Raw genomic sequence first — 27,479 nt, forward strand, 5'->3', positions numbered from 1 at the left:
TAATCCAAGACCCTAAAAATGAGAAGCACAGTTATTAAAGTGCTGGAAATTGTTCGATTTTCTTTTAAGTACATGCTACAAGTATTGTTTGATTCAAGTGTCATGCATACTCTGTCTTCACTCATGAAGTATGAAAGATCTTCCATTGGAAAAAGATGTTTCCAAAAGTACAGGCATGTGTTTTTAAAAGAAATCAATGATAAACTTGATTGCTTGATTGTAATTATATATATTTTTTTAATCAGACTCTTAGAGAGAACCATTCGGTCAGCTGTGGAACAGCATCTTTTTGATGTTAACAGCTCTGGAGGTCAAAGTTCAGAGGACTCAGAATCTGGAACCTGTTCAGCATCTTCTTCCAGCTCCGCCAGACAGCGACGACGCCAATCCAAGGAGCAGGATGAAGTTCGTTGTTGTAGAGATAAGTAAGTTGACGCTGATGCTTCTTTTTGCTTGAGTTTTCTCTTCTTCTTTTAAAGACACACAGCTGAATGAGTTGCTATATTCCAGTCACTCCTCTCCCTTTTCAGTATTTAGGTTAACACTTTCAAAGTTTTCATTTTGACCATTCTAAACTTAGTTCACATTTAGAAATTCATAGGCACTGAATAAATACCTGTTTCTTCTAGATGTTCTGTGCATTGTGGGAAACCACCTCTGATTTAATTCATTTTCATATCTTCCTCTGGAATGTCTTATTTAGAGAGATCCTGAGAAACTGGACATATGCCTGTCCAGAGGCATTTTTATTTCCTCGTTAGTCAACATTAAGTTGATTGTTAGACTAGTTTATTAACCAGAAGATGAACCAGGATATTGACCTGATTAATACAAGAATCTCACTGAAATAGTTTGACTTTGGTTATGCTTTAGTGTAAGAAAGATTGAGCTTAAGTCAACTCAAAAGACAAAAAGCTGAACTTCTTTCTAATTTTAATGACTAACTTTAAGGCATTCTCACAGTACGCATTTCAGAAGGGTATTACAAGGAGTTTTAATCTCCATTAAAGGATTGATATAGAGCAGAGGTAAAGCACACAGGCAGTGGCCGGGGTAACCTGGGACCTGCCCCCCAAAAGATGGAGGATGCCCACAAGGTCGCCCATTGAACTTCTGGACCTGGGTCGACTCCAAAAGCAGAAAGGGAGGAGTCAAGATGACTGAACAGAAAGGACCCCCAGGATGACAAACGAACAGATCATTTCAAGTCAAATCTCCCAGCGTTTCCTATGAAGGACTGATAGAAATGGCCACAAAAAAGCTCCATTTTTCTCTACTAAGAAATACCACTCTTGTCCTCTTTCTGTTTCATCTTCTACCACTTCAACCAAAATCTTCAGGGTCTTAAGGGTCAATATTCTGATGAACTCTTAGAATAGTAATACAACAAAGGCTTAGGGCACTAGGATATACCGTAAGAAAATGTCCCATATATTTTATTTTCTTAGTTGAGTATCACCTCATTTTAAAAAGATGGATGAGGATCACAATTTCCAAAGCCTTCACTATACAAAAAAAGTGATAAGCTCCAGGCGCAGTGGCACACGCCTATAATCCCAACGGCTCAGGAGGCTGAGGCAGGAGGATTGTGAGTACAAAGCCAGCCTCAGCAACAGCAAGGTGCTAAGCAACTCAGTGAGACCCTGTCTCTAAATAAAATATAAAAAGCATAAGGATATGTCTCAGTGGTTGAGCATCCCAAGGATCAATTTCTGGTTAAAAAAAAAAAATATATGCTATCCCAAGAAGACTTCTCATGGGTTCTTTGAGATCCTAGCATGAGCACTCTGGTTTTCTTCTTCTTGTTTTGATACCAGGGATTGAACCCCGAGGTACTTAACCACTGAGCCACATCCCCAGCCCTTTTTATATTTTATTTTGAGACAGGTTCTCACTAGTTGCTTAGAGCCCCACTAAGTTGCAAAGACTGGCTTTGAACTCATCATCCTTCTGCTTCAGCCTCCCTAGCTGCTGAGAGTACAGCATGCACCACCATGCCTGGCTATGAGCACTCTTGAATGTCCAAGAGTGAACTATTGGTGAGCACTTTTGGCACATAAAATGGACTATATTGACCAGGAACAAGGAAACCTTCTTTCACTTCTACCAAGCTTTATCTAAGTCCTGTTCTTCTTTCATACCCTTAAGACAAATCACTTCTGCTGCTTACACAAAGGGCAACCTAGATTCGCAGCATAATCTCCCAGGCTGGTCCACTCCTGACCAACAGAGGGTGATTCTCACCCACCCCACCTTCCAAAAACTTGGGCAGATAATCACTGAGATGCTAAATTCATGGTTACTTCCATGACTGAGCAAAATTAAGGAACTATTTCCTTCAGTTTTTTAATAACTTGAATCAATCTTTCTTTTAATAGTAAATAAGCAAAAAGGTTTTTTCCCCCTCAAATTTTACTTTTTCACAGCACTTACATTGATGATTTTTTAGGGTAATTACTATAAGAAAATGCCGCAGTCCAGCTGCAACAAAATAACGGGGGCGGGGGGCGGGTGACGAACAACTTGTGTAGATTCATACAGCAGGAGTAGGAGCCATTTATTGTAGGACAACAGAGGTATTTATACATTCCACATGGCTTATCTAATTAACATAAACTATATACATCAGTCAACCAATCAGGAATCTCCACACTTAATGGCTCGCTGGTGTTACTTCACAAACCACTCCCTCTGCAAAATGCCAGGCGCCATCTTGACTTGTTTACAGACTCTAGCAAGAAAAAATGATTTGAAAATCTATTTTGGTTACTATAAGCACTCAAATGGGAGGAACACTATTTCTGCATGTTTGTTTTGGTGGGATGCATAAAATTCTGTTAATAAGCACGTTAGTAAATCTGCTCAACTAAAAAATAAAGAGAAAAAAATTTAAAAAAAAGATTCAATGTAAAATACAGATGAACAACTACCATTCAAATTATTTAATATTCACAATTTAAATTCATGAGAAAAATAATTTTACACAGATAATAGACTTATATTCAGATTCCCCCTGAAAGTTCTAAGATTATTTTTATCACAGTTACTGTTTTGAACTCCTTACTAAAGTCAAAAACTAAACAAAACCTAAGTTCCCCTCATTTTTTTTTCACCTGAATCATAGTCTTCATCAAAATATTTGTTAGGCAAAAACAAAACAAAACAAAACAAAAAAACTTCTATTGGCTTAAAGAAAACCAAAAAGATAAATAAATTCCATGCAGTATAGCATTGAGATGCTAAGATCTATATTAACAAATGTAATCTCAGAAATAAAGCATTATTAATGATAAAAACCCATTAACTTTACCAGTTACTTATACTGTACTTTTTTTAAAGAAAACATTTGTCTTAGAGCTGGTGGATACGAGGGGTGTTTGTAACCTTCCACTTAGAAAATAGAAAAACTATAGCATTTAAAATTGGCTACTGACTGAGTTTTATAGAAAGTGTTAGGCATATAATTAGTGTTCTGCCTATGTTTTATTATACAGCAAGTATGAATTATTCATTCACCACTGTTCTTACCCTCTGCCTTGTTTTTTGCTGAATAGTATGTAGCAACACTTTGCATTTTTAAAATATCCTCCATGTATATGACATCTTGCTTTCCACCCTCTTTGGACAGAAGGAAAGCAAGTAGGGGTGGGAAGTGGTAGTGTGCTGATAGCAAGAACAGGGTGATGTGGGTGGTTGGTGGCAGCAGATGGTGAACAGTGGGGATAAGGTCAAAAACGGGCAGGGGCCAGACAGGGCCAAGAAATATGAGACATTTAAATATGTCTGAATTTAAATATAATTTCCCAAGTCCATGGGCTGACATTTTTTGCTGAAGTTATCTGGATTGTATTTAATTAGCAACTTGGAGGAACCAAAGGAGATGGAGAGTGGTAGAGGCTGATCATCTGCAGACCACTCCCACAGAACTCCAACCCCACCCTCAATTGTTCTCTGGGTTTTCCTCCACTGATCATTTTGGCTCCTGGTCCTGGTTAAGTCACAACTGAACACTGAATAAGAGAATCTTGGGGGATAGATATCTATATACTATTGGGGTACTGTCTATAACCAAGCTAACTTACAAACAGTCCCACCATAGTCTATTTTCCTTGGACTAGGCATGCAGAAGTCCCTTTCCAGTGCTCCTTATTTGTATCACCCTTGTCACCGTGAAATGCCCAACCATCCCAGCTAACCCACTAGGTCATATCAAATGTGAATAGTTAACCATCAAGCCCACTTCCAATGCCTTCTTTCAGCTCCCCAGGTCCTCAAGGAGCAAAGCTCATTTATAAGACTCAGAGCTACAATTTTGCCCAACCCAGCTTTGTGTATTGGGGGTGAGAGGGACTAGGGATTTAGCTCAAATACTTTTCCCCAGAGCCCTTATTTATTTATTTGTTTATTTGTTTATTTGATGCAATGTCTTGCTAAGTTGCTGAGGCTACACTTAAACTTGCATCTTCCACCTCACCCTCACAAATCTCTGGGACTACTGGCATGTGCCACCATGCCAGCCCCTGACCCAGCTTTGACCCAGACCCATAGTCCTTTCCTCTTGCCCCCTCTCTTTCATCCTTTCTCTCACTTTCCTTGGCCCAAGGCTCTTGTTCTGAATCTTGTTCCCTTTAGCTCCATTCTTTCCTTTCATTCATCTTTTTGCTTTTAATACCTTTCCACTTGGCTGATTCATCCAGCATTTACACTTTGGTCTCAGATTCCTCCTTTCATGACTTTGAAATGCCACCATGAAGGTCCCCTTGAGTAACCCCAGGAGAGTCATTAATATACAAATTGTAATGTCAAAAATAGCTTATGGTAAATGAGTTATTCATAGTATATGTTTATACATAATGGATTCATTTATCTAAGCTTTTCATCAGGATTTGTTTTTAAAAATAAGGAAAGATTAAGCTAGAGTTTGTAATTTTCTATTCAAAACTATTAGCCTTATGGAATGATTGAAAGCCATTTCAAAAAATAGAAATTCAGTTTACCTCTCACAACTTAGAACTGCAGCCAGTTAAAAAGTATCCTTGAAGCCAATGATGATTATATTTCAAAAGAAAATATAATGAAAATTATTTTGGTGCAAATGATTTGCTCTTTGTCTAAATTCATAAGGAAATATAACCAGACTCATATTATTTGCTACACTAAAAACATAAAACTGTAAGGAACATATTTGTTGTATATATAAAGGTTGAGTTAATTTATTTATTTAAAAATTCTGAAGGCTGAGGCTGGGGCTCAGAGTTAGAATGCTCGTCTAGCATGTGTGAGGCACTGGGTTTGATCCTCAGCACCACATAAAAATAAATAAAATAAAGATATTGTGTCCAACTACAACTAAAATTATATATATTTTAAAAATTCTGCCATTACAAGGTAAATACAAATGTTATAGTATCTTGTTGATGGGTAAATGGAAGTTTTTTGTGATAATCCCTCTGCTTTGCATATTTGAAGAAATTCGTAATAATTTTTTTTTCAAAAAAGCAAAGCATCAATTGAATGAAGATGGTTTAAATCTTCCAAAACACATTGAAATAGAAAACCAAGCCAAATGCTATAAATAAATTAAATGTATAAGTATATCTAAAATTCTATGAAGTAAAAAAGAAAGAATGCTGTATTGGGCAGGATAATCAATAGTTTAGTAGTATTAGAATATTACATATATCTGTAGGAGTGAGGAGGAAACCCTGAAAAAAAAATGGAAGTGAAACCTAGGTGATGAAAATGAGAAGCCCAAAGATCTAAGTTCACATCAAATCTAAGAAATGGTGTATGCATGCTCCACATGGGCACAATGGCTGACACACATTGATGCACATGAACACAAAGACTTTGCTTTGGGGAGAACAGGATTTCCACAATAAGCACAACTGCACTATCAGATTTTTATGTATTTATTTTGAAAGGATTTATTGCAGACACTGTCCCAAAAGATTATAAAATAAACTCTCATTTGATTTTTTAAAATAATTTTTTGCTTTCATATTACTCCACTTGGGCTGCTGTAACAAAATACACAGATTGAATGGCTTATACAATGGACATTGACTTCCCACAGTTCAGGAGCCTGGGACACCAAGATCAAGGTACCAGAAGGGTTGGTTTCTGGCAAGAGCTCTCTCCTTGGCTTGCAGATAGCCATCTTCCCTGTGCACCTGCTTTCCTGGTGTCTTTTCTTGTGCATGTGAAGACAGCATTCATATTAGCTTAGGGTCCCCCATCATTTGACGATAATTACTTTCTGAGAAACCTTGTCTCCCAACATAGTCACATTGAGTATTAGGACTTCAACATAAAATTCTTTTGTTCTGTTGGTAGTACTGGAAATTGAACCCAGGGGTGCATTACCACTGAGCTGTCTCCCCAGCCCTAACCCAACCTTTTTAAAATTTTGAAATGAGTTCTCATTAAATACTAAGGATGCCCTCAAATTTGTGTTCCTCTTGCCATAGCCTTCCAAGTCACTGGGATTATAGGTGTCAGCTCAACAAAGGAATTGAGAGGGGACACAATGCAGTCCATTGTAACAACCTTCAAGTGTGAAAGGACCACTATGAAAAAATTATAACTGGACACATACCCCAGAAGTTAGGAAAAACATGAAGAGTGATCAGAAGACAGAACTTAAGTAGTAAACAAGTGATTCTGAGTTTAAGACCAAACTCATACCAAAGGTGCTCTCTCATTGTGCAGAGGAGGGGTGTGAGCTTTAGGTGTGCGTGCTTGCATGTTAGTTCCTGCAAGCTTTGCTTCCTGTCTTTGATTAGTTTATGCTTAGGTAATTCTCATAGATGTGTATAAATCTTTTACATAATTATGCAAAATATGTATAACTTCCACATTAAGAGTTGTAGAAAAGAAACCAGCTGCAGTGGTACATACCTATAATCCCAGAAACTATGGAGGCTGAGGCAGGACTATAATATAATTTGCGGCCAGTATCATCATCTTTTTGAGACCCTCAGAAACTTCAGACCCCATTAAAAAGGAGCTGGGCATGGTGGCACATGCCTGAAATTCCAACAACTTGGGAAGCTGAGGCAGGAGGATCTCAAGTTCAAAGCCAACCTCAGCAACTTAGTGAGGCCCTAGTAACTTAGTAAGACCCTGCCTTGAAATAAAAAATAAAAGGGCTGAGGATGTGGCTCAGTGGTTGCGTAACCCTGGGTTCAATCCCCAGTATAAATAAAAAATAAAAGGAACTGGGGATTTTGCTTGGTAATAAAGCACCCCTGGTTTCAATCTACCTACTATCAAATAAGAAGAAAAAGAAGGAAGAGGAGGAGGAGGAGGAGGAAGAGGAGAGATGACTTGTAAAAAAATAAGACTAAATTAAATATTAGGGCTAAAAATTACCCAAGATAATATAACTTTGAAAATATTATGATAGTATTTAATTCATAATTTTGACTCCATTATAGCCCAAGGATGTGAATTTAGATTGCAGAATAAATATTTAATATTATCTTTCATTTTGAGATGTGATTGAAAAAACAGTAAAATATGGTATCTATTTTTACTTTTTAATTAATTTATTTCAAGATACAGTTTTAGATACATTAACCCAGTCTTACTATGAGGGAGAATAAAATCTCATTCATTTCTTCCTTACCAAGCCATGGTGCTATGCTGATGGTTTAATTTGTTCCATTTTTATTTACAAAAATAAAAAAAAGGTTTTCTAAGAAATTTAATTTTGTAAAAACATCTGAATGTTTAAAGTACTTTAAAACATTTTGAGAATATTAAATTCTATAATTATAGCATTTCTATTCTAACAAGCTTATGTCTTAGGGAAGTAACAAATCTATATTTCAGTTAAAATGCTTTGTATGCCATAGTTTTTATTTTTATTTTATTTTATTTTTTTATTTTTTGGTACTGGGGATTGAACACAGGGGCACTCGGACACTGAGCCACATCCCCAGCCCTGTTTTGTATTTTATTTAGAGACAGGGTCTCACTGAGTTGCTTAGTGCCTCACTTTTGCTAAGGCTGGCTTTCAACTTGTGATACTCCCATCTCAGCCTCCTGAGCCACTGGGATTACAGGCGTGCACCACCGAGCCCAGCAGTTATTAAAATATGATTTCTACCAAGATCATCTAATTCAGTGAGATTTAAATATTAATGTGTTTTTACTCTACTAGAATGTCTATTATTTGAGAACATCAATATTCCCGTTCTAAAATAAAAATAAAATATTCCCACTCTAGAGAAGACATTGTATTTCCTTTTGATTTTCCCCCATACATTGTATTAATTTATAATATTAAAAATTATATATATTAACACCTACCATGAATAATGGGAAATTTTATTAAAAACTTGCATTGTTCTGCCTATTTGAATACAAATTACTTTTAGTAAAATACAAAAGTTGTGGCAGAAACAGCCCTTGCCACTAGGAATGCCTGTAGGAATAATTTATTTCAATGTGATTGGGGAACCAGGAAGCCTTAGGAGTGATCTCTAGTGAGATTTTGATCAAAGATGCAAACTGAAGTTTCTGGGTATTCTTCAGACATCTGGTATATATGATTCAGTGGCAGTATTACAAAATACTTCCTTTACTCTTTAAAATAAAATTAAGCTGCTTTTTCTTCAATTCAAGGGGACTTATCAACAAAGAAAATATTCCTTCTGGCTTCAACAGCCTCGATGAGTGTATCTTGAATACTCAGGAAGTAGAAAAATTACATGAGAACACCTCTGATTATATTGGAGAAAGAAGCAAACCTAAACGGCAAAAATCCAGTTCAAAACTTTCTGAGCTCCATGAAAATCAAGACAGCCTTGTGGTAAGTGAATATTTTTACATAATTTTTACTTGTAGCCTGTTAAGAAATATCACAGCTCTTTTCCTTGCTTTATAAAAAGTTGGAAGTAATTTCAGTCTTGAGTTTTATAGAATCATAGAATATGAGTTCTGAGAGAGGATTTAGACCTACTGAGTACATACATTTGTATTTCCCTTTAATAAATATAAAAATTTAGAGTAAGCAATATGTTATTCTGCCAAAGTAATAAGAGACAACACACACTCTGATTTCCATGTTATATTTTCATCTCATTTTATGAGCGTTTTTACATTTTATTTTTAATACAATTGTTCAGAAAGCATTTTCCTATTTTCCCCATTCTGTTTATTCTTGTCTGTGTGAATATGCAAAAAAAAAAATTAATGAATGAACTTAAAACAAAGTGAAAGAAAAATACATAGGAAAGCAGAATCAACTATCTTTGTGTTCAGAAATCTCTTCATGTTTGGAAGTTTAGTTTTAAATCTATATATGTTTTTCCAAATTAATGATAAACAAAAAGAAATTAATCACCTGCATACAGTTACCTCAGAATTGAAACTCATGTCATTAATATATAAGTTTTTACACATGGTTCAGTTAATAACAATATTTATTCAGTATAACTGTTTAATATCCATCGTCTTATCTCATTCACTGAAAAGTAAGAGACAAAATGCTTTCTAGTTCCCTTTAGCTTAAAACAATTAACAAAAAATTAACTGCAGATAAATTTTATGATAAAACATGAATTGGAGTCCCTAATTTAAAAAAAAAAAAAAAAGGGAAGAACCCGTTTTTATTGTTTGATGGACACATTCTCTGGTCTATTTTATCTCTGGCTGGATTTTTAGCTCTGTGTTTGGATTTTTGCACATTTAGCAAAACTTCAGGCTGCCTATTTTCCCATTGTTTTCTGTGCTCAGAAGATATTCTCAATATTCCCCTAAGTACAATATACATAAATGCAAATCTAAGAGAAAACATGTTTATGTTACCCTCCCCAGCCAAATGTCTTGATATTTTGTTTCTAGAAATAAACTGATAAACTAAAATGGACATGAATATTCATCCTCTGACTTATGTCTGATATAGTTCTCAAAGAATTTCAGCTTTGAAATTATATCTGATATGGTTCTCAGAGTTCAAGAATTTAAATTTTGGAATCATTACACATTAACTATGTTTTAACATTTATGATATAATTCTTTCTTTTGGAGAAAAATAGTTGTATGTGGGGAGAGATTGGTGGGGATTAAACCTGGGTCTCACATATGCTAAGCACTACCACTGAACTATGTCTTCAGTCCCTAAAAAGTAAATTTTTAGATAAAATAAATGATGCTAACTCCGTTAACTCTTTAATTGGCCGAAGATTTGCTTATCTGCCAAAGAGATTTATGGTGATTAAAAAGTCTGAGGCTTGGCGCTAGTGTTGTAGTTCGGTGGTAGAGCAGTTGCCTAGCACATGTGAGGCACTGGGTTCGATCCTTAGCACCACATAAAAAAAAATAAAGATATTGTGTCAATCTACAACTTAAAAAAATTTTTTTTTAAAAAGTCTGAAGCTTGGCTTTATAGCTTGCAAAGAATGTTTTTCAGTTTGATGGACAGATTCTCTAGTCTATTTTATCTCTGGCTGGTTTTTTATCTCTGTGTTTGGATATTTGTACATTTAGCAAAACTGCAGGCTGCCTATTTTCCCATGAACTGAACCCATCAATAATTCTTTCCCACCAGTAGTATTGTCTTCAGTTACATAGCTAGGAACAGTTAATATAAGCAGAAAAGGACATTTATCCTTAGAATGTGTGTTTGACTAATAAAACTACGGACATTCTCATTGTTTAAAAACATTGGGAGGAAAGATCCTTGTTCCGTTTTGGTGTTTTATGTATGAAAGGATTTGTCCCTGCTCAGGTTGCCAGTTTCCTCATTCCAGGATTGTGCATGTCACATGCTAGCATAGCTGAGCTCAGTGGACCATGTCTTTGTTGCAATGAATAATTTAAAACCTGCCAACATGACTTAGAAGAAAAACTTCCTCATCTGTAAAGTGAGAGTGTTCTCAAAGATCTTTTGTAACTCTCCTATTCCATGAATTTTAAAATCTAATCTTCACAGGTAACCACCAGAGTAGAACCAGGGGACACAGTGATGACTAGTATTTAGACTACACCCTGAAAGCTATTGTGTATCTTCACTTTCACTTATTTTTAACCTTCTAATTTTACTTTCCCCAATTTTCCTTCAAAACCTTTTCCTGCCCCATTTCAAAAATCTTTACACTCGGGTCATACATTTGTTTTTATACCTAAAAGAAAGAAAGAATAAAGGAGTAAAGAGAAAAGAGAGAAAGAAAAAGAATTATATATAATTATATTCTATGTGCCAGAAAATATTTTATATCCTAGGGATGCAGCATTGAGGAAAAACAGGCAAAATTCCTGCCTTTAGGGAGCTTACATTCTACTGAGGGAAACAGACAATGATCAAGATGCATAAATGAAACATAAGGTATATAAGATAGTGATAACCACCAGGAGGAAAACTAAAACAGAGAATGGTGATAGGAATTGCGAGGGACAGGGGATGCAATTTTAATAGAGAGGTCAGAGAAGACCTCTCTGAGAATCTGACGTTGGAATATAAAGACCAAGAGGATGTCAGGAAGCAAGCTGTAGAGCTGGGTCTGCAGGTACAAAGGCCCAAGGCAGTCAATTATCTGGAATGTTCCAGGTCCCACGGAGACACCATTGTGGTCGGAAGCAAGTATACCAAGTGAAAGAGGCAATGGGAAGGGAGGGCAGAGGAGGTGAGTAAGGTGCCTTTATTCTGGGTGAGATGAGAAGCCAGCAGAGGCTTCTTGATAGAAGGGTAATTTGACTGACTTGGATTTGGTATACCCCTGTGTCAAGGATGGACACTAAAGTGGGCCACGGTAGCAACTGGAGATTGGTTAGGAAGCTCGTGCCATGCTTTAAATTTGAAATGAAAGTTTAAACTGAGGCGAGGCCAGAGGCAGTGTGTGTGACCTTAGACAAGATTGGTGTTGGGCAGTTTAAAGAGATGAGGAAGACAGAACTTTTGGGAATGGTATCCTCAGTTCAGTTTTGGACATGTTAAAATTGAGCTGCCTGTTAGACTTCTAAAAAAGAGTATCAGGTGATTGGATTTCTGAGCCTAGACTTCTGGGAAGATTTAGCAGCTATACAAATGTGGGCATCATCAGAACTGTAGATGATCCTTAAAGGCAGTGCATTGGAGGAGATAACCCAGGGAATGTGTACATAGAGAAGTGGCCTGGGCGCTTGGCCCTGAGGCACACCAGCATTTAAGTGATGGGAGGAGAAACCAGCAAGAGGCTTAAGGAGGAGTAGCCAGACCGAGTGCGGTGGTGCATACCTGTAATCCCAGGGATTGGGAAGCTAGCACAGGAGGATCGTGAGTTCAAAGCCAGCCTCAGCAACAGCAAAGCACTCAGTAAGACCTGTCTCTAAATAAAATACAAAATAGGGCTGGGGATGTGGCCTAGTGGTGGAGTGCCCCTGAGTTCAATCCCTGGTACCAAAAAAAAAAAAAAAGAGGTAAGTTTGGTATTTTAGAAACCATGTATGTAACAAAGTGTCTCAAAGAGAAGGAAGAGGGGCTGGGGTTGTAGCTCAGTGGTAGAGCTCTTGCCTAACATGTGTGAGGCATTAGGTTCAATTCTCAGCACCCCATACAAATAAATAAAATAAAGGTACATCAACAACTGAAAAATATTTTTTAAAAAGTAGAAGGGAGGGTCAGATGATAGGGGGAGTAGCTAAGCAGAGCTCCAGGGTGATCTCAGTGAAAGCAGGGTTGGCAGACAGAGGAAGCAAACCCTGTTTTCAATGGAAAACAGACAGAGAGTATCTGAAGACAGTGAGCCCTGACTTCACAGTGACAGTGAGCCCAAACTTCACAGTGACAGCATTACTTGACAGTGACAGCCCTGGCTACACAGTGACAGTCCGGACATTGCAGTGACAGTTATGACATCACAGTGACAGCCCTAGCTATATAGTGACAGTCCTGACTACACAGTGACAGTCCTGACTTCACAGTGACTGTCCTGACATCACAGTGATAGCCCTGGCTACACAATGATATCCCTGAAATCAGAGTGACATCCCTGACTACACAGTGACAGTTCTGATTTCACACGGACATCACAGTGATAGCCCTGACTTCACAGTGACAGTGGCAGCCTGACTCTACAGTTATCTCAGTACAGCCAAAGAGGAGGTGATGTAGACCACAATAGGCAGCCTACAGATTTGGTGCCTGCACAGCGGGAGCCATCTGAGCAGATCCCCACCCCCTGCCCCCACCATCCTTTCACCTTTCAAGGATGTGATACCAGCTGAGGCCATGAGACTGCAGATAATTCAGAGCTCTGAGACCAGGGGTAGTGAGCTCAAGTCAGAGCGTCCGGAAGCTCTGCTCTACCTCCATTATTGCCACCATCCTTTCCCTCTCCCATCCTCTAGCTCCACCTGTCCCCTGCAGTCTGTCTTAGAAGACCTCATTCCCCGCTTTGCTTTGAGAAGCTGAGACAGCCAACTCATGTTCCAGCAACTTCTCTGGCCTTGCTTCAAAATTTCTCTAGGTCTCTGTCCATTTTTATTTTCTCACCTGCTCAAATCACAATTTGTTTCCCCAAATTTCAAGTTTAACCTCTACTAGCCAAAAAGCAACTTTGGAAATTGTTCTCTATATCCATCTCCCCACCTACCCCACCATGCACACAAGCAACACACACACATTCTCACACATGCACACATTTTTTATTGACTCATTTCTGTTGGTCTAGTAAAGGGTGTCTTTGTATCCAAAATCTTTCCCTCAAGGGCACAGTTTAACAGTGATTGGAGAGCCATACCTCAGTCATGTATTATGTTCAATAATCCTACTGGGGACATAATCTTAAATATGGAAAAGACTGTGTGTATTAGTCTGTTTCTACAAGACTGTATGTAATCAAGGAGAATTGGAAGCAACTTAAGTAATATTTAAATGTTTAATTCAGCAAAATATTACACAGTGATTAAAAATTATAGTTATGAAGAGTAATAAAATGGAAAGTATTTGACAAATTGTGTTTGAAATGCTTTATCACTTTTATGCTCCCAGTGATCTCTAGGGAGTTACTGTTACTATTATTTCCATTCTAAATATGAGGAAAATGAGCTGTGGCGGGTGAGACAACTAGGTCACACATAAGTGGGGATTCCACTGTACTGTCCCTCAGTTTTGAAAGTGGGCTATGAAGCAATATGTACAATGTGTGCACATAAGTATATGCATGTATGTGTACACATACTATATGTGTGTATGTGTATTATATCTACACACACATACATTTGTGTGTGTGTGTGTGTGTGTGTGTGTGTATATATATATATATATATATATATATATATATATATATATATATATACGAAGGATTCATTTCTAGGGGAAAAAGACTAAAAGAAAATATATACCTAAGTGATTGCATAATTGCATTGTGGTGGTAGTGGTAATACACATAATTGTTACTCTTCTCTCTGTCTCTCAAATATATCTTATGTGATTATACTAATTCTGTAATAAACACAGCATTTAATATATTAAAAAATCAAAATGTAGAGGCTCTCTTATTTATTAAAAATGTCCACTCAGTGTCTAAAATCCCAGGCAAGGTTAAGGGAAGGAGAGTAAGTGTTGCAGTCATACCTAAATTTCAGTTCCAACTTTATCACTTGCTAGCTATGGCAAGTAAGCATGTTATTTAGCCTCTGTTACTTCATCTGTAAAAGGGAGATATTAATATCTTTTTTGGTGTGAGATTTAAGTGCAACTAACTATATTCAATAATAAGTGAACGTGGACACAGTGAATACTTTAGATTCTTTTTCCTCCCTCTTCCGTGATATCCTCTTTTCTTCACACTGCTATTCAATATTTTGAACAGTCTACCCATTTAGTTTCAGTTGTTTTCATGCTAGCTTATCAACCCATGTAATTCAGTTTCTGTCCCACTTATCTGCAAAAGCTGCTGCCTCACTACTGGCTCTTAGAACCCCTGTGCAATGAATGACATCTGTGTAGTCCTTGACCTTCTCAAGTCCTTGTGGCATTTGCTGCTTTGTCCCTTTTTCTCAGAACTTTTCCTCTTGGCCTCTGTGGCCTTGACCTCTCCCTGTCTCACCACAGTGATGATGTTCTTCTCCGCTGTATCCTTTACTAGCTAATCTTCCATAAATTATGCTTGGATGTTAATGTCATCCACATTTTCGCCTCATATCTCTTTGTTAGAACTTTGAGAGCTTCTTCAATTCTTTAGTTCCAGATGTCAACTCCCTACAAATGTCTTCCAAATCACCATTTGATTGATTCTTTCTGCAGTTCACTCCAGATAGCACTTTAAAGTCAATATGTTGACTTTAAAAACCAAACTCATTGTCTTTTTTGTCTTTGATCTCTTTTTCACTCAGGATCTTACCTCATTCAACCACATCATCATCTCCTTAGTCATTTTTCTAAGTATTTTCTTTTTTCTCACTACCAATTCTTCTTTCTAATTATTTGTCAAATATAGTTGATTATGTTTTTAAAAATGTGATATTCCCTTTTCCTTTTGGCTTGACATTACGTAGCCCATGTTCTTTTATAACTGACCTAGGAATTCAAAGCAGCCACCCCATATAGCTCCACACCTTCACTCTCTGATCTCCAGACCACCTTATCTGTTGCAGAACAATTATAATAATTCATTCCTTCAGTTACATAAGGACCATATGACAAGCTCTGTTGTAGGTGCTAAGGGCACAGTGGTTGGTGGTCAAAACAGACACATGCTCATCCTCCCTGGAATTTACATTCTCATTGGATGAGACAGATAAGAAGCAAGTAATGTATGTCAGATGCAAAACATGCTGACTATGGAGAAAATAAGGCAAAGAGGAGCAGAAGTGGTAGGAGGTTAAGGATTGATATTGCACAGATCATCAGGTCCAGCTGCACTGAGCATGCCACTTGTGCAGGGACCTGAAAGAGATGAGGGAAGGCATCAGGTTATCTGGAGAAAGCATATCCTGGCAGAGGGAACCACAGGCTTACCCGGAATTGAGAGAAGAGCATTATTTGTTATGAGGTCAAAGATATATCAGGAGTCCTGGCTAATTGAGGCTTTATGGTCATTTTTCAGACTTGACTTTAAATAGGGTGAGGACCCACTAAAGGATTAAGAAAGGGAAGGAAGTCATTTTCCAACTTACCATATGAAAGGATCCCTCTGACAGCTATTAAGAAGAGCACAGGGGTGGTAAGAGATGGACAAGGATTGAAGTAAAATAATTGACATAACCTATTCAAGAGGTGATATTGATTTAGACCAGATGATAGTAATGAAGGTGATAAGAACTGATCAGACTGTGGATATACTTTGAAGTAAAAGGATTTTCTAATGGATTGGATGTGGAGTACAAAGAAAGCAGGGAGAACAGGAAACTTGGAGACTTTTGGAGTAGCTAAAAGAATGGAGTTGCCATTACTAAGAAGGAGAAAACTGCAGGAAGAGCAGTGGAGGGTATCAAAAATTCCATTTAGATATGTTAAGCATGAGGCATTTGTTAGCTTGAGAAGTCAAACAGGCAGTTAGATTTATTAATCTGGAGTTCAGGAAAAGATGAAATAACTATGTTTGGAAGGTTTTGGCATACCATTGGCATTTAAAGCCTTGAGACTGGATGAGATGAAACCTAGGGTTTGAGTATGGAGGGTTAAAAAATCCCTCCAACGATGGAGCCCTGAGACCTCCCAACATATACAGAGTAGGCAGATAAGAAGGTACTATCAGAAGACTAAGAAGCAGCAGCTAGCAATTTCCAGCACAACATGGGCACAGCCTTTTGAGATTTGAGTCAAGAAAAGCTTAGAAGAGTGAGTGACCATTTCACATATGTGTGGCTAACCTGCAACTACCCTGAGGGGAGTCTTTCTGTGAGAAGGGGGAGAATAAAAGGCTGGCTAGATGGGCCAGGAATAGGAGGAAATGAATTGGATACTACAAGTCTGGAAAGTCTTTGAATAGGTTTTGCTCTACGGAGGTGGAAAAAATGAGGCATCAACTAGGGGAATATTAAGGGAGGATTTTTAACAGTCAGTGATGTTGCAGATGTTTGCACAATGTCATCCAATAGAGAGTGGGAAATGGTAATGCAAGAGAGGGGGACACATTGCAGGAGCAATGTTCTTGAGTAAGCAGTGGAGGATGGGGTCTAATGGATGGTGGAGTGGTTTGACCATAAACCACTTTGATCTAAAGGCCTTCTCACAGGCTGGTGTAGCTCAGTGGTAGAGCGTTTGCCCAGAATGCACAAAGCCCTGGGTTCATTCCAGCACTAAAAAAAAAAAAAAAGCGGGGGAAGAGAGGGTGGAATCAGGGGGGCATCATATGAAACACTTGTACTGTTCCTCTCCAGTGCCATCTTCTTCTTTTTTTTTTCAAATTAAAAAAATAATTAGCTGTAGATACACAAAGTACCTTTATTTATTTGTTTTTTAATGTGGTGCTAAGGATCGAATCCAGTGCCTCACAAGTGCAAGGCAAATGCTCCACCACTGAGCTACAACCCCGGTCCCCAGTGCCATCTTATATTCCAACCACAGCCTGCCTTTCATCTAAGGAAAGTGAATGCTCTTCTAACTCTAAGTCATCCTCACCATGTTTATGAACACATCTAGATTTCCCTTCCTTTGCATACTATCAGATAATGAAGAATATGCTGTGCTCTTTGATCTCTGTGTTTTGTCAATTGATGTGTCATGTTGCTAGTCAGATGGAACCTATAATAAAAATGAAAGAAATATAAACAATGGAGTCTGGTTCTATAGTTGGAGTCTGGTTCTCCATGTACCATCCTACCCCACAGGAAAGTTGGAAAACATGAGTGAACGAATGGTTGCTGTATTGTTTACAGTAATTTGTATAACACAAAGCCCCAAACTCACTGTCTCAAACACAATGAATTCTTTCTCAAGTGATCATCTGCAGCAGGAGTTCAGGGCAGGGTCTGAGAGGCTGTGCTTGCAGTATTTCAGAGATCCAAGCTAAATGCATCCCTGCCATCTCCAGCAAGAAGTTTTTAGAACACTCTGGTGGTTTTCACATCTTTTCCCAGCTCATAGGAGGAGTGAGTATCAAGAAATGTCCCTGGTGGGGGCATTTTGTTTGTCAGGCCTAGAAGCCACATATGTCATTTTCTCATATCTTATTGGAGAGAAGTCCTGTCTAACCCCAGGTGTGGCTAGGTAGTATGTTGTTGCTGAGCACATGGCTGTCTATGACGGTGGAAGGAAAGTAGAATTAGAGTGAGTGGGGGGACAGCTGGCAAGCTCTTCCTGGGGCCTCCTTTATGATACCAGCCGTTCTTTTGAATATGAATTAGCTTTTCCAGTTCTAAGCAATAAAACATAAGATGTACAAAAGAGTAAGAAAAGGGATGCAGTGCTGCCATTGATCCTTTGTTAACAAGACTGTATCACTGTCCTTCTCTTAGAGCTCAAGGTTAGAGGAAGAACCTGTTTTGACTAACAGCCTCACTGCAGCCTTCAGTTTGACCTGTCTATGGAAAGGGGGCATTTTTTTGTGTGTGTGTGTGTGTGTGCGCGCGCGTGCCCTCTACAAAGGCCTTGTCAGCATTTTACAATTTTAGAAGACAAATTTGTTTTTGCTCCAAGTGTTTTCAAGTGCTTCAGTCAGTCGTCAAACCGGTTTTGAGTCTAGCTCTCAATGCTAACACAGAGAGGAGGGAAAAAAAGAAATTTACAAATAAATTCCACAATCTAAAGCTAGCTGTATTTCAAAGCAGTTGCTTTTTTTTTATTATTTGAAGGTTATATTTATAATTAAGGAGAGCAGTTTTTTAAAATTGAACTCCTTCTTACACCCCAAATTTATCCAATATATTATGTGCTAGTGAATCTGTGTTTTGAAAGTCACTGGTAGGACTTATATGAGTCAGAACGTTATGGATTATAAACTAGGCCTTATCTGGTTAAAAAATCTCAAGAAGCAAGTTCATTAAATTATGCTTAATGTCATAGTCTGTTCTTTACTATATTAAAAAGAGTTCCTATTACCTGTTAAAGGAGTCAAAATTTGGAAAAGTAATTAAAAGTTAATGCAATAAATCATTTTTGTAAGAATTTAATGACTTTAACCTTTAATAAATGCATACATTAGTGATCTAGTCTTTTACTACACCTAGAGATGGGTTTGGGACATAAACCATTCAAAACCTTCAAAAGGCCTGATGTGAATATTTTTCCTAAGGTAAGTACTGTTAGCAGCTGCAGCGTACATGAAAGTCTAGTGACATACCTCCCAGCAGAGGTGATCTGAGTTTCAGCCTTATTTTGACCTGTATGTGACCTTTTTCCCTTTCCTTCATCTCAGTGAAGTAAGGAATTACTGATCCTTTTCTTTACCTTCATCTTTCCTCCCTAAATCCTAGTCAAAGGGTGAAAATTAAAATTTACCAAACATTTTGTGATTACGAAAATAAGTAGTTTTGTTAATGTCCTCATAGATCCTTACTACGCTTGTCAAGTTTTGTTTGGCAAAAACAGGAGTACTTTGAACATTCTTCAGATGTCCCCCATTTCCAAAGGTATAGGTGCAACCCAGCAACCTTAGCAGAGGAACACTGTGTGCTGGCATGCTGGGTCCCTGAACCAGACTATGAATATTCAACAGTCTCCAATGTGTGGAAAAATAACATGACAACAGAAATTGTGGGAAAGCTTTAGAGAGAACTGCTGAACCGTACTGAAAGTCATCATTTGTGAATGACTCCAGTAAAAACTCATATCCTAGAAGAGCTCTTTTTGTTTGTTTGGTTGGTTGGTTGTTTTGGTATCAGGGATTGAATCCAGGAGTCCTTAACCACTGATCTACATCCCCAGACTTTTTTTTTCCCCCTTAATTTAAAGGCAGGGCCTCACTAGGTTGCTTAGGGCCCTCACTAAATTGCTGAGGCTGGCTTTGAACTTGCCATCCTCCTGCCTCAGCCTCCCTAGCTGCTGGGATTATAGGCATGCACCACCACACCCAGCTTCTTGGAGAGCTCTTAAATATGGGCCCTAAGCAACTCAGCAAGATCCTGTCTCTAAGTGAAAAAAAAAAAATCCACAAAAGGGCTGTGGATGTGGCTCAGAGGTTAAGCACTCCTGAGTTCAATACCTGGTACCAAACAAACAAACAAAAAAAGTATGGAACAAACACTAAAAGAGGATAGGAGGGAATTGGAGTTAACACTTGTGATAACCACTTGTTGTAACCCTGGAAGTCAGTACTTTTGCAAAGCTTTCTTTTATGTAACATGACTTTTTTCTAGAGTTTTCAAAATCTATATCAATTACATATTTTTTTTTCTGTTTAGGAAGAGAAAATCAATCTTGTAACATCATCTAACTGAAATATCTATAAATATCTATAAACTATTTATGGTTTATTCTCTGATCTCTTTTCTGAATATTAGTTTTAATCTGAAAATGTTGATTTCTTCTGAAATACTCATTTACATATCACTTTAAATGTATCACTTCATCAACACTTTTGAAATAAGAAGAAGGAAGAGGACCATGCTTTCCCTAGGAATTTCTGTTTCATAGCCTCAGGAAAACCTAATACTGCTGCACTAGATCTTTCACTAAAGATTTTGATAATCTATTGAAGATTACCAATGAGAACAAAAGTTCTTTGTCATAGACACATCCCTCTTTATCAGTAAGGTCACATTCAGGTAATAAGAGCTATTTTGCTTTGATTTAATGGAAGCCCTTTTAGAGAGGGCTTTTCTAACTCCAACATTAAAGTTATAAATATAATCCAGTGTTGCCATATTTATTTTTTTATTTCTCAGATCCATTCTAAAATTATCTAACAATATAAATTATGATGCTGAGTATTCTAATGGCAGACACAAACACTATCTTTCCAGTGTCTGGGACACTGTCTTAACTGTGGACAAATAGTGAAATATTTTCCGTGGAGGTTTCAGAGCTTTAGAAATAATGATAACAGCTAATACTCATTCAGTGTGCCAGGCATTATTCTAGTGCTTTCCATGTATTATTTTACTTAATCCTCCTGGCAGCCTCTTGTTAAGCAGTGTTGTCATCTCCATTTTCCAGATAAGGAAATTGAGGCTCAAGTAGAGTAAGACAGTTGACAGTTGATGGAGGCAGAATTCTGAGCCAGGCATTCCGACCCCAGAGCTCCTATCATAATTATTCTGTTATGCCATCTCCCTTCTGTTCTTTGATGGAGCCCAGGTGTCAAGCAGAATTCCAGACAAACTGGCCAAACCAACATAAACAGAAAATAATTTGCTCACCTACCACGCCAAAGATTAATTTTCTACACTGATTATATGTTTATTTGATGGAGATTTTTATATATGCCAATTTCATGGGATCATTGTGAACCTTAACCAGATTTATTCTTAAAGGGCTTTTCATAATGGTAGGTTATTAATAAGTAGGTGAACACATGTTGCTTCCACGATTGCTCTTTATTTATCTGGATGTCACAAGATAAATGGGTTATGCCTAAATCCCTTTGATGCAGATGTGAATCTCTGAGTTCAATGAAATTCAGGTCCAAATTTCCAAGACAGCATATTTTTTAATCTACTAAATTTGCAAATAAGCAAACAAGAGCACATTTAATCCTTCATGGCAATGACTTTTTCTGCATTCGGTCACCTGAATTATTTTTAGAAAGCATTGGCCTGTGTTCACAGAGGCAGTCAAAAAAAACTTTATAAATATGTCTCTGATTCTGATAAGCATAAACTCATTTGGTCAACCTGAAATATATGCTATTCAAAGTAAATTTTCTAGTTGTATTTTGTCAACCTTAGCTAATGTAAAGAATAATATTAAATATTGTAGAAAGAAAAGTTCTTAACTCCATTTGTTGTTATGGATGTTTTACAATTTAGGAATAAGTTACATACTACCCCCAAATCATATCGGCAGTTTATCCTTTAAGAATGTTAAATAAGCAGTGAATTTACATCAATTTTTAATTAGATTTGAGATTATCTTTTTTGATTCTAGTCTTAACCATCCCAATTCTCTGACAATATGAGTTTTGCTGTTGAGTTTTTATAAAAGATCATAATACCTATAAAAGACATTATAGGGCACAGTGACCATTTCCATGATGCTGTCAGATACCTTTGTTAAAGAACAATAAAACATAATATTCAACTTTATACAAGCAGAATATAATAAAGTGTCCTAATTTTACTAGTTTTAATGAAGATAAAAATGTGAGAACTATAATTAGTTTATATCCACATATTATTTGATTTTTCTACTTTAAAAAAAGGACAGTCTGCTGTTGCATATTTCTTATGCTATGCCTGTTGGGCAACCAATAATTGTTCTGTTGCAGAACGTGGAAAGTCTCAGTTCCACACGGTCACATGAGAAGCCTGGACCTGATGATATTGAACTGATGTCCGATGAAAGGTAACTTCAGAATTTTCTCTTCACATTGTTTTCAGGGGCATGAAAAAAAAATCTTTTTTGTTCGTTTAATTCAATGTGTGTTAGAAGAACTAAGAAGAATGGAATTAAAGGACTATGTTGACTGAGGATATTTCATAGCAAGGAAAATACTTAGAATAGAAAATCTACCATGGTGCTATTAAGAACAGATAATGTTTGTTTGTGCGTCTAGGGTTTTTTTCTGTATGTTTTGTTTTTGAATTTTAAAAAAATTTGGTTTAGGGGCTGGGGTTGTGGCTCAGTGGTAGAGTGCTCACCTAGTGCGTGTGAGGCCCTGGGTTCGATCCTCAGCACCACATAAAAACAAATAAATAAAGGTATTGGGTCCAACACAACTAAAAAATAAATATTTTTTAAAAATTTTTGGTTTAGAGCTACTCAGCCCATTTTAAAATAAATGAAGTCATAATATGAATAGATGAAAGGCACTGTCGTAAAACAAATGGACATTTTGTGATATTTTGTTATTGCTGTTGTTTATAGCAAACAAAATGAAAGAGGGGACGGAGACACAGAGCATTTTGAGGTGAGTCACTAACAAACGACTGTGAGGGGCTGTTTGTAAATGGCTGAGTGTGCATGTGAAACATTATAAACCTGTCAACAAGGGACAGTGAGGTAAGGACAGCACTCTGTTTGAATACAAAAAAGTGAATACCAGGGTTTAAAGATTCTTAAGAGAAATGTGCTTTTAAAGTGATTTTATCTGCTGTGAAGATAAATTTTAACAGCATGGGCACTTCTCTTTACATTTTCTATGAAATAAAACAAAATGAAAAATCAAAGGTACTGGTTTGATTTTTCTATGATTTGATGCATTTTTAAGTGATTAAAATACATAGAGTGGGTTTTAATGCATCTGTCACAGGGATTATCTCCTCAGTTATCAGTTTAATATAAATTCAGTTTGAATGACTTAATCTAAACCTTTTTTTGAGTTTTAAGTCTCAGTATAAGTAAACAATGGAGAAGCAAATCTCTAACTCCCTTATATCATCTGTATTAGAGTTTCATTTGCTTTGTGGGCTCCTGCTAGTGTCTCAGCCATCACCTTGCTGACCCACGTATTTAGTTTCTCTTGTTCCCAGCTCCAGCCTTCATTCAGTGTGCTGAGCCTCATTTTTAATTCATGTACATATTAATCTACTACTTCCAAATATTTCCTACTCCAGCTTCAATATTAGCAGGTTTGTTTTGGGCAAGAATTAAAGCCTTTCTCACCTTCTTCTTAAATTCTACCAGTTGATTTATTAATTATACAGAGAACTGTCGCTCTAAGCAAAAGATTCTTAATCTTTGTGGGGCACTGACCTAATTACTGATAGATTTATTAATCAACATATATTAAATTCTACTATGTACAGATCCTACTGTGTACAGTAGGAATTGGGATTTAATGACTGTTAACATTCCTTGCCCCATGGAGTTTTACAGTCTAGCAAATTGAAGATCTGAAAGCTCAGGTTGGGGGGTGTAGCTCAGTGTTAAGAGCGTTTGTCTAACATTTACAAGTCCCGGGGGTTTGATCCCCAGCACTGGCAAAAGAAAAGAAAAAAGAAAAAGAAACAAAAAAGAATATGAAAGCTATGGATCCCTTCTTAGAAAATTGCACACTTACATAAAATTGGACATAAAATTGCTAGAGATTAATGAGTACCTCCCTGACATACGTGTTAATGCTGTAAACTCCTTTTAGTTTCTCTATTCAATCCCTGTCTTGGACACTTCTTTATTACTCTAGCTGTTTTGGAAGGGGATGTTTCCTCTTACTGACTTCCCAGCTTCTGAGCCAGTTCTTTCATCTCTTATTTCCAACTCAGTTATGTTTCCTTCCTTGGGACCCACCCAGTAAGCTGACATGCTTTCCTTATCTCCAAGTACCTTTTTAAAGAGCTTCTTTCCTCAGGATAGATTCCCCTGCCCCTGTTTTATCTTTTCCCTGACATCTTTCTCTGCTCACAGTTATAACCTACTCATCATGCCATTGAACATCATTTTTTAATAAGTTGCTTTCCAGCCTTCTGTAGAGGTCTTCTCAGTTCCTCCCTTTTATGTTTGTTAATTTTTATGAAATAAATCGAATAGTGCACACCCTGATGAGTGAACTTCATAACACGAACTCATAGATTCCAAGTGGCACCCAAACTGCATTTGTGCTTGACTTGGTCTGCCACTGTCTTTCTGTGGACAGCTCCATGGCAGTGGATGAATCATAGGGAAAGAATCTCAAATCCTTCTTCCATGTGCCAGGTGCTATTCTTACATGTGTCACCCATGTGCAGCTGCCCATCAGTGCCCAGCTGACAGTTGGCACTCCTTAAGCAGTCACTATTAATAATCTTTGTCATCAGGACAGTTTCAGTTAGGAAATAAAATGAGGTGGTGAGTTAAAAATCTAGACTCACCTTCCCGTTAGCACTGCCAGAGGAGCAAAAAAAGACACATCACCCCAAAAGATTGGGATTATTTCCATCATGAAGGCGTGTATTTCTTTCACTGAAATATATTTTCTTATTATTCTTGAAAGACTGTGAGAAGAATTGTTTCCCATTTTTAAAGCTCTCCCCTTGTGTCAGTGTGTAGATGTAGCACTTCCTAAAATGTATTAGACCACCCAAAGAGTATCTGATTTTCTGGTAAAACAGCAGTAATCCCTCAATTTCAGAGATGAAAACTAGGTCTAGACTTTGATTCCCCTTCCTAGAATTCTGCTTAACCAGCATTCATTTTGCTTCAAGTCTCCTACGGCATCAGATTGAGATACCAGAATTTACATGCCCACTATGAATGGGTATGATGATTTTTCCAGTTCCATTTTCCCTTAAGATGAGTCTTGTTCTCATTAATATTGTCCTTTAAAATTCTTCTTATAAACTCTCAGATTCATCTAAGATGACAAGGTAAATGACAGCTATTGAGGGAAAGGGGGGTTTTGATTTCTTTCTCTTTTTTTTTAACCAATATTTAGAATGAGGACAGGCAGCCGACAGACCCATTGAGGGTCTGCTTCTCAAAGGCAGGCACAAGGGTGACGTGACTTTATTTTTTTAAAATAATCAGTTTGCAGCCATCAAGTATATTTGAAGGCATATGTTGAAATTGAATGTACACTTAACCACTTATTACTTGTCTTTTTCATTTTTTTTATTGTTGGTTGTTCAAAACATTACATAGTTCTTGATATATCATATTTCACACTTTGATTCAAGTGGGTTGTGAACTCCCATTTTTACCCCGTATACAAATTGCAGAATCACATCAGTTACACATCCATTGATTTACATATTGCCATACTATTGTCTGTTGTATTCTGCTGCCTTTCCTATCCTCTACTATCCCCCTTCATTTCTTTTAATTATGTAGGTAATCTATCCCAAAAAAGATCTGATAATATCTCAGATGGGTATATTGAGAGTCACCCATCTATCTATATATATGACTAACTTTTACAATATAAGGAACATACCTTTGGGGACTTTCCCCCTTCTAAAAAGAATTGTTAAGAACAGGGCTGGGGATGTATCTGGAAGTGGGTGTCTGGGAGTAGATGCAAGAACATATTAAGTAAACAAGGTAGGTATTGAACAGAGTTCCAGGAGAACTTTCTTAAAACATTTCTACTTCTTATGTGGTGATTTGGATTAAAATTTGTTTAGTGACACCCTGTAGTGAAAAAAATTTAGAATCTTTTCAAAATGCCCCCAAATGAAAGTATGGCTTCTTCAGATAGGTTTTAGAAAGGCTGATGTTTAATCAAATGTCATATGGGCCATATGGAATGAGGTAACACAAGAAAGAGCTCAGCACACTGTTCTCTGGGCATGTGGAGTCTAGAGTATTTGTTCTTTTGTTTTTGAACCCCTTTCACAGCTTTAAGCATCAGGAGTCTTGTCTAGATTCTAGAAGATATCACTGAAAATACAGAGAGAGCTCTGCTTACAGTGGAAGCACACTTGACCTGGTGCTTCAATTTCTTCTGATGTTTTTTTTTATTGTGAAAGTATTATATGCTTCATATAAAATCCAGAATATTCACTAATAACCTTACAATGAGTCTCTTTGTCAAGGAAGCAAAACAAGTAAGAATGATTAGCGACATGGGAGGATATTACATTATCTGAGAGAGATCACTTTATGTCAGAATTATAAGGTCAACGAAGTGTTAAATTCCTTCAAGGTATTTTTACATTCTTTGTGCTTTCTAAGCCCACTGCTTAAGAGAGCTTAGAAGCATGCCCTTGATAACAAACGAGACATTCATCATAAACAAAAGACTATTTCCATTTTTCTTATCCTGCTTAAAAAAAGAAAAGGAGAAAGGGGAGAGAGAAAGGGAGAAATGGAGACTTTCCAGTTCAGCCAGAATTAAATTAGTCATCACAAGATCTCAAGTGTAAGCTTTTATTTGCCCTGAGAAGGCAGATTTCTGAAATATCCCCCATCCATAGTCACCAAAGGCTATTGACACTTTGCAGTTCACATGAATTTTGGAAATTTGTTATGTCCATTTTCCTTTATTGTCAGGCCAAACAATAAATGTTTATGGTTCTCTGTGGTTCTTCAGTTAATAACTGTGGTTATTATTTTTTTCCTGTGCAAACTACATTGTCCAGCATGTTCTCAGTGTTGCCGATCCTGGCTCTGGTAAACTTTGAGGTCACTTATCACTGTCCTGTACAGGGAGGGAGAAGGAATGGAACAATAAATCATGAACTATTTGAAGCCAGGGAAATGGCAAGATCAGTCAAGTCTGGGGATCGTAAAAGTCAGGCCCAACTAGAAAGGGACAAGTCTTGGCAAAGATTAGACTGTTAGACTCAAAGTTAATGTCTCCTTGACCTGAATGTGAAGTTCACCTGTGGCCCTAGGTAAGGGTGAGCACTGGGGGTTAGCTTTCCAGCATACCATGTTTTTCTTTTATGACGTGTGACACCAGCACTTGTACATTCAAACTCTCTTTCTCACAAAATCCTGTGACTTGTTCATTCCCAAATTCTGGTGGCTAGGACATAGTATGTATTCAGTAAGCACTTGCCAATGAATGAGTGAAAGGGGAAGGGAAGGG

General features: G+C 37.3%; 1 protein-coding gene across 11 annotated transcripts in view; it reads left to right on the forward strand.

The window, feature by feature from the left end:
* Fam13a (family with sequence similarity 13 member A) overlaps window positions 1-27,479 on the forward strand; it is a 362,563-nt gene that overhangs the window by 301,309 nt on the left and 33,775 nt on the right. For all 11 annotated transcript variants that reach the window (XM_046459235.2, XM_046459236.2, XM_046459234.2 and 8 more), the window contains 4 exons: window positions 246-425; window positions 8,632-8,818; window positions 22,299-22,375; window positions 22,898-22,940. In XM_046459235.2, coding sequence (XP_046315191.1) covers window positions 246-425; window positions 8,632-8,818; window positions 22,299-22,375; window positions 22,898-22,940 — 487 coding nt within the window. The remainder of the gene's footprint in view (window positions 1-245; window positions 426-8,631; window positions 8,819-22,298; window positions 22,376-22,897; window positions 22,941-27,479) is intronic.

Source organism: Marmota monax, unplaced genomic scaffold, assembly GCF_021218885.2.
Source record: "Marmota monax isolate L192 unplaced genomic scaffold, Marmota_monax_Labrador192_F-V1.1 WCK01_AAM20220418_F8-fsc00002, whole genome shotgun sequence".
In the NCBI taxonomy this organism is placed as follows: domain Eukaryota; kingdom Metazoa; phylum Chordata; class Mammalia; order Rodentia; family Sciuridae; genus Marmota; species Marmota monax.